General features: G+C 47.6%; 1 protein-coding gene across 2 annotated transcripts in view; it reads right to left on the bottom strand.

Annotated features, from left to right (window-relative positions):
* Nucleotides 1–2,411: 2,411 nt before the first annotated feature.
* The window catches only part of CINP (cyclin-dependent kinase 2 interacting protein), a 16,259-nt gene continuing 11,519 nt past the window's right edge, over nt 2,412–7,151 (bottom strand). For both annotated transcript variants that reach the window (XM_011951437.1, XM_011951436.1), the window contains exons 4-5: nt 4,679–4,808; nt 2,412–2,895 (exon numbers count right to left, since the gene is read on the bottom strand). In XM_011951437.1, coding sequence (XP_011806827.1) covers nt 2,693–2,895; nt 4,679–4,808 — 333 coding nt within the window. In that variant the 3' untranslated portion in view covers nt 2,412–2,692. The remainder of the gene's footprint in view (nt 2,896–4,678; nt 4,809–7,151) is intronic.

The raw sequence follows: 7,151 nt of genomic DNA, 5'->3' as shown, positions 1-7,151 counted from the left end.
GGCCTCCCAAAGTGCTGGGATTACAGGCGTGAGCCACTGCGCCCGGCTGATAGTCAGATCTTAATAAATATAGCAAAGGCAGAGGAAAGAGAAATCCTAAGAAATGTTGCCTTTAAATGCTTTTGGCTGGGCTCAGTGGCTCACACCTGTAATCCCAGCAGTTGGGGAGGCCAAGGCGGGTGGATCACCTGAGGTCAGTAGTTCAAGACCAGACTGACCAACATGGTGAAACCCTATCTCACTAAAAATACAATATTAGCTGAGTATGGTGGTGCATGCTTGTAAAAATCAGCCAGGCATGGTGGCAGGTGCCTGTAATCCCAGTTACTTGGGAAGCTGAGAGGGGAGAATCGCTTGAACCTGGGAGGTGGAGGCTGTGGTGAGCCGAGATCGCACCACTGCACTCCAGTCTGGGCAACAAGAGTGAGACTCTGTCTCAAAAAATAAACAAACTTACAATAACCTTAATAAACTTAGATAAATAGTATTTATAGTTAAATACTAAAAGGACACAATTAAAAACTATACTTGGCCAGGTGCAGTGGCTCACACCTATAATCTCAGCACTTTGGGAAGCCGAGGCAGGAGGATCACTTGAGGCCAGGAGTTCAAGGCCAGCCAGGGGAACATAGCAAGACCCCCATCTCTAAAAAGTAAAAATAAAAAAATGAGCCAGACGTGATTATGCACACTATAGTCCCAGCTACTTTGGAGGCTAAGGCAGGAGTTTGAGGTTGAGATTACAGGAGCACAGGAGTTTGAGGCTGAGATTACAGTGAGCTACGATCATGCCACTGCATTCTAGCCTGGGCAACAGAGCAAGACCCTGTGTCTAAAAACAACAACAACAACATTATTGCTGGACTGGGCAGTGCACACCTGTAGTCTCTCAGGAGACTGAGAAGGGAGGATCACTTGACCTCAGGAGTTTGGCACTATCTGGGCCACATGGTAAGATCCTATCTCTTTTTTTTTGAGACGGAGTCTCGCTCTGTCGCCCAGGCTGGAGTGCAGTGGCCGGATCTCAGCTCACTGCAAGCTCCGCCTCCCGGGTTTACGCCATTCTCCTGCCTCAGCCTCCCGAGTAGCTGGGACTACAGGCGCCCGCCACCTCGCCCGGCTAGTTTTTTGTATTTTTTAGTAGAGACGGGGTTTCACCGGGTTAGCCAGGATGGTCTCGATCTCCTGACCTCGTGATCCACCCATCTCGGCCTCCCAAAGTGCTGGGATTACAGGCTTGAGCCACCGCGCCCGGCCAGATCCTATCTCTTAAAAAAAAACTAAAACTGCTATTTATTAAGTATCACTATATACACAGTCTCACCAAATATAAACAGTTTGCGATCCGAGAAGTTACCAAAAGGCAAACACAGATGTAGAACCATGTAACAAGTCATGCCACCAAAAGAAGAGTTTAAAGTAGGCTTTTGCAGGCCGGGCGCAGTGCCTCACACCTGTAATCTCAGCACTTTGGGAAGGCAAGGCGGGTGGATCACGAGGTGAGGAGATGGAGACCATCTTGGCCAACGTGGTGAAACCTTGTCTCTACTAAAAATACAAAAATTAGCTTGGTGTGGCGGTGTGCGCCTATAGTCCCAACTACTCAGGAGGCTGAGGCATGAGAATCATTTGAACCCAGGAGGCAGAGGTTGCAGTGAGCTGAGATCGTGCCACTCACTCCAGCCTGGTGACAGAGTGAGACTCTACTTCAAAAAACAAACAAACAAGTAGGCTTTTGGATACCTTCACATTCCGCATCCTAGCTTTTGGCCAGTCTCTTCAGCCTGTTTCAAAACTGTCACCTTTCCCTCATTCTAACCTCGCATGTTAACTCTGGAAATGGTTGCAAACATTGTGAAAGCCGAGGATTGCTGTCAGAAGAATGCCAGGGAAGACAGTTTACATCGCTTGTCACGTCCCCAGTATGCAAACAGCGGCAACTTTTTCGTAGGTTATTTTCATTGTCATGATGTCAAACTTCACTTTAACTCTATGGGATCTTATTATTTAAGATGAAGTCTCACTCTGTCACCCAGGTTGGAGTGCAATGGCTCACAGCAGCCTCTGCCTCCCGATTCAAGCGATTCTCCTGCCTCAGCCTCTCGAGTAGCTGGGATTGCAGGCACGTACCCCCATGCTGGTTGATTTTTGTACTTTTAGTAGAGACAGCGTTTCCATATGTTGGCCAGGCTGGACTCGAACTCCTAACCTCAAGTGATCTGCCCACTTCGGCCTCCCAAAGTGCTGGGATTACAGGCGTGAGCCACTGCACCTGGCCCAAAAACTAATACATTCTCATAAAAACTTCAACAATCAGATAGGCATAAAGTGAAAATATTAAACCAAGGATTTTCTACACAAACGTAATGTATAAAGCACGCCTTATTTATAGAAACCAGATCACTCACTCATTCTGCTCAGAAACTCATTGATTTTACTCAGAAGCACCCACGAGTGACGGGTTCCCAGGAGGGGCAGAGGAGGTTGAGTGGCACCACATGGGGCTGGCCGCGGGCTGTGGACATGGGCATGCCTGGAGAGGCCACGGGGCTGGTGACAAGCTCTGGCCAGAAGACCCCAAGAAGGTCTGATCCTGAGGTCTGATCCAGGCCTGCAGCACTGGGTCCTAGGCAGGAGACTGTCTGCCTGGTGAGAAGTGGAAGGAGCCAGTGTCTGCAGCCGTCTCAGGACGTCACAGAGCTCGGTGGCCCGTCTCCAGCAGCATGCTCTCCAGATGCAGCCTGCTGTCGCTCTCCACGTAGGGCTGGTGCAGCCACATGGACAAGTAGCTCAGGGTGAGGTCAGGATCCCCGCTGTGTGCAAGCTCCCTGGCCACTGTGCGCTTCAGGAGCAGCTCCTTCCTGTACATCTCCAAGAGCCTGTGTGAAACCTCATCTGAAAGAAACGTGAGTGTCCCTTAATGGCAGTGATTCAAGAACGTAGTCTTGACTCGGGAAGAGCCACATTTTTAACAGCTCTTAATTAAAAACCAGAATTAGCAACAGCACTGAGAGGAAGAAGGGCCCAATGGAGTTTACCACTCTAGCTGATACAGATTAGTACAATTCGATAACATGGTCAGCAGAGTGAAATAGAAGCGTATATAGGCCAGGTGCGGTGGCCCATGCCTGTAATCCCAGCACTGTGGGAGGCCCAAGTGGGCAGGTCACATGAGGTCAGGAGTTTGAGATCAGCCTGGCCAACATGGCAAAACCCTGTCTCTACTAAAAAATACAAAAAGTGACTCTTCCTAGGCTGGGCACGGTGGCTCACGCCTGTAATCCCAGCACTTTGAGAGGCCGAGGTGGGCGGATCACGAGGTGAGGAGATCAAGACCATCCTGGCTAACACAGTGAAACCCCATCTCTACTAAAAACATGAAAAATTAGCCGGACACGGTGGCCTGTAGTCCCAGCTGCTCAGAAGGCTGAGGCAGGAGAATGGCGTGAACCCAGGAGGCAGAGCTTGTGGTGAGCTGAGATTGCACCACTGCACTCCAGCCTGGGCGACACAGCGAGACTCTGTCTCCAAAAAAAAAAAACACAAACAAACTAGCCGGGTGTGGTGGCGCGCACCTGTAATCTCAGCTACTTGGGAGACTGCTTCAGCCTAGGAGGCGGAGGCTGTAGTGAGCCAAGACTGCACCACTGCACTCCAGCATGCGTGACAGAGCGAGACTCTGTCTCAAAAAAAAAAAAAGTATATATAACCTTTTCTACCTGACCCTTAGGTGACCTACAGTGATTGTAAGCAGGAGATTCCCCTCAAACTGACAATATATCACTAAACACATTCCACCAGGTGATTTTCCCCTTTCCTGCCTTATTTAAAAAGTCTCAGATCAACATAAAACAGCTTAGCCCTTGTCTTGAACTAATAAAGCTAAAAGTAACCCTTTAAGAAGTACCTCCTAGAGTTTATTGAAGTCATGGCTTTCGTTTTTTCCCAGTCATCTTCCATGAGGTTGGCTGCAGTGACCTCAATTTGTTTTTTAATTAAAACAAAAAGGAAAAGAAAGGCTGGGCGCGGTGGCTCAAGCCTGTAATCCCAGCACTTTGGGAGGCCGAGACGGGCGGATCACGAGGTCAGGAGATCGAGACCATCCTGGCTAACACGGTGAATCCCCGTCTCTACTAAAAATACAAAAACTAGCCGGGCGAGGTGGTGGACGCCTGTAGTCCCAGCTACTCGGGAGGCTGAGGCAGGAGAATGGCGTAAACCCGGGAGGCAGAGGTTGCAGTGAGCTGAGATCCGGCCATTGCACTCCAGTCCGGGCGACAGAGCGAGACTCCGTCTCAAAAAAAAAAAAAAAGGAAAAGAAAAACCTCAACAAACCAAAAAAACCCCTTTTCTCCTCTTCCCCCCACCCAAAATGAGAGATTTCTGCTTCCTCAGAGGAGGTGGAATTCACTCTGCCCCACTGGTTTTAGAGGCCTAATAACAGCAGCTTGCTTCACGGGTCTCTAATTATGTTTAATATACTCTGCTGATAACCAGGTAATTAAAGCCAAGAAGAAATGTTTATTTTAAGACGCCTCTGTCTCTTTTCCTCCCGATAGATACTTTTGCATTGAATTTCAAAGCCTTGTCAGCTTCTTAAAGTACCAGATGTAAACGATACTAAATGCCCTTAATAACCCTTACCCTCCTGCAAGTTAACTGAGAAGGAACTACTTACAGAAATGGGTTGTAGGCCAAGTGTGGAACAGAGGGGGTCGTTTACTCTCCTCCCCATAATGGTAATTTTCTAGTTCACAAATTCCCTTGGTAGTTGAAGACAGCTTTTCCATTTTCACCTGTATTTTGGTCTGAAACATATTCATTTGGAATATGATAATATTTGAAATCTCCAGTCTCAGATTCAATAACTACAAGATTTCAAAGCTAAGAAGTGTAAGTCTATTGCGATAAAAATTCCAATAACTAAACACTGTTAACTCTACGTACAGCAAATTCCCAGGGAGACGAAGGTGGACAGTTGCTATGATTCCATTAATTTGAATTACTTTTGTAATAAACCCCAGATTTCCAGTCCTAGAGCAAGAAAGGTTTCTGAGTGCCATTTCACTAGGATTTCCAAAGAGCACTCATGTTTTAGACCCAAAGTCCTGGAGGAATCCCAAGGCAGGCTCTTGCTGCCTGTTTCTTTTTTGAGACAGGGTCTCATTCTGTTACCCAAGTTGTAAAACTGTAATGCAGTGGCATGACCGTGCCTCATGCAGCCTCGACTGCCTCCCAAGTAGCTGGGATCACAGGAGTGCACCACCATGCCCAGTTAATTTTTTTTAATTTGTAGAGACAGGGCCTCGTTATGTTGCCCAGGCTGGTCTCTAACTCCTGGGCTCAAGTGATCCTCCTGCCTCAGCCTCCCAAAGTGCTGGGATTACATAGGCATGCGCCACCACGCCTGGCTGGCTCTTGCTGCTTTTAAGAAGTGAGAGAGAAAGGCATCAAATGAGCTCATTTCTGACTCTCTGTCTTTTTTTTTTTTTTTTGAGACGGAGTCTCGCTCTGTCACCAAGGTGGAGTACAGCGCCAGGCTGGAGTGCAGCGCCAAGCTGGAGTGCAGTGCCAGGCTGGAGTGCAGTGCCAGGCTGGAGTGCAGTGGCGGGATCTTGGCTCACTACAACCTCTGACTGCCGGGTTCAAGCAATTCTCCTGCCTCAGCCTCCCAAGTAGCTGGGATTACAGGCGTGCGCCACCACGCCCAGCTAATTTGTGTATTTTTAGTAGAGATGGGGTTTCACCATGTTGGCCAGGCTGGTCTCAATCTCCCGAACTCGTGATCCGCCCACCTCGGCCTCCCAAAGCGCTGGGATTATAGCCGTGAGACACTGCACCAGGCCTGACTCTCTCTTATTAACTGCCTTTGTTTACGGAAACCTCCTTGACTTCCTTGTTTATAAAATGGCAACACAGAAAGGGAGCCCTAAACACTTCATGCAGGAAGTAAGGTAACCTGGCGAGCTGCCATTGACGGTCCCTCAGTGGGGGCCAGGCTCTGTCCTAAGCCCTGTAACTGCATGATGTGCACAGCCACTTGTGGGAGATACTAAACCATCCCCGCTGCACACACCAGGCAGCACACAATAGGGGCAATGGCGGCTTACTTTCACAGCGTGGTGAAGAGGATTAAGTGAGTTAGTATTTGTGAAGCACCTACTTGGAGATATATAAGGGTTTGATAAAGAAAATTAATGGGTGAAGTAACTAGGATTTCAGATTTAAGTAGCATAGGTCTATGAAGACCAAATTTTGAACTCCTAAGTATAGCTGACTTTACATACATGGGGGGAAATAAGAAAAGATATATAAATTGTCAAAAATATTAATTCCTTTACTTGGTCCTTCCAACCACCCTCCAATTACATTGGAAGTGGCAAGCACTACATTCAGGTAATGTTAATTTTTAAAGGACTTTACTTGTTTCCCAAATCTTTTAAGGTTTGATATTTTATTTGGCCCAACCCCAAGAGGTACGACTCATCATTTCCCTTTCACAGCTGGGAAACTGCTCAAGGTTGAGCTGAGAGGGATGAGGCCAGAACTCGATACCATGCCTTCTGACACCAAGTTTTAACACCCAGTCCTCTGCTCTTTCCTCTGAGTCCTGCGGCAGCTCCCTGGTGCCACCTGATTCTAAGAAAAGCGGATAACAGGAGAATAAGGGAAATTCTGGAGCCTTGACCCCAGGCGAGAAGTCATGCTCAATTCTGTCGCTCAGCCATGAATAAGGAATTCAGGTCACATAGGCACGTGCATCCCTGAATGAACAGTGCATAAACAACAGCCCCTTACATTTCAACATTGGTGGCTTCTTCCCACAGCAAACACAGACCACAGTGAAATGTTAGCCCAGCTTAGGGAAAACAGTGCATGCAACCCCCAGAAGGTCAAACTTAGGAAAGACACAGACCAGGTCTGGAAACCATGCTCTTTAACCGATAGAGGAAAATAGGAATAATAATAATAATAATAATACCCTTATAAAATCAACTTTTGGTTTTGAACATAGAATGAAAACTTATTCCCAAACCACTTTTCTTTCTTTCTTTTTTTTTTTTTTGAGACGAGTTTCGCTCTGTCGCCCAGGCTGGAGTGCAGTGGTGCGATCTCAGCTCACTGCAAGCTCCGCCTCCTGGGTTCAAGCA

The sequence above is a fragment of the Colobus angolensis genome, unplaced genomic scaffold (assembly GCF_000951035.1).
Source record: "Colobus angolensis palliatus isolate OR3802 unplaced genomic scaffold, Cang.pa_1.0 Scaffold32, whole genome shotgun sequence".
Taxonomy (NCBI): Eukaryota; Metazoa; Chordata; class Mammalia; order Primates; family Cercopithecidae; genus Colobus; species Colobus angolensis.
Note: the sequence above shows the minus strand (reverse complement) of the source record. Positions and strands in the feature narration are given on the sequence as shown.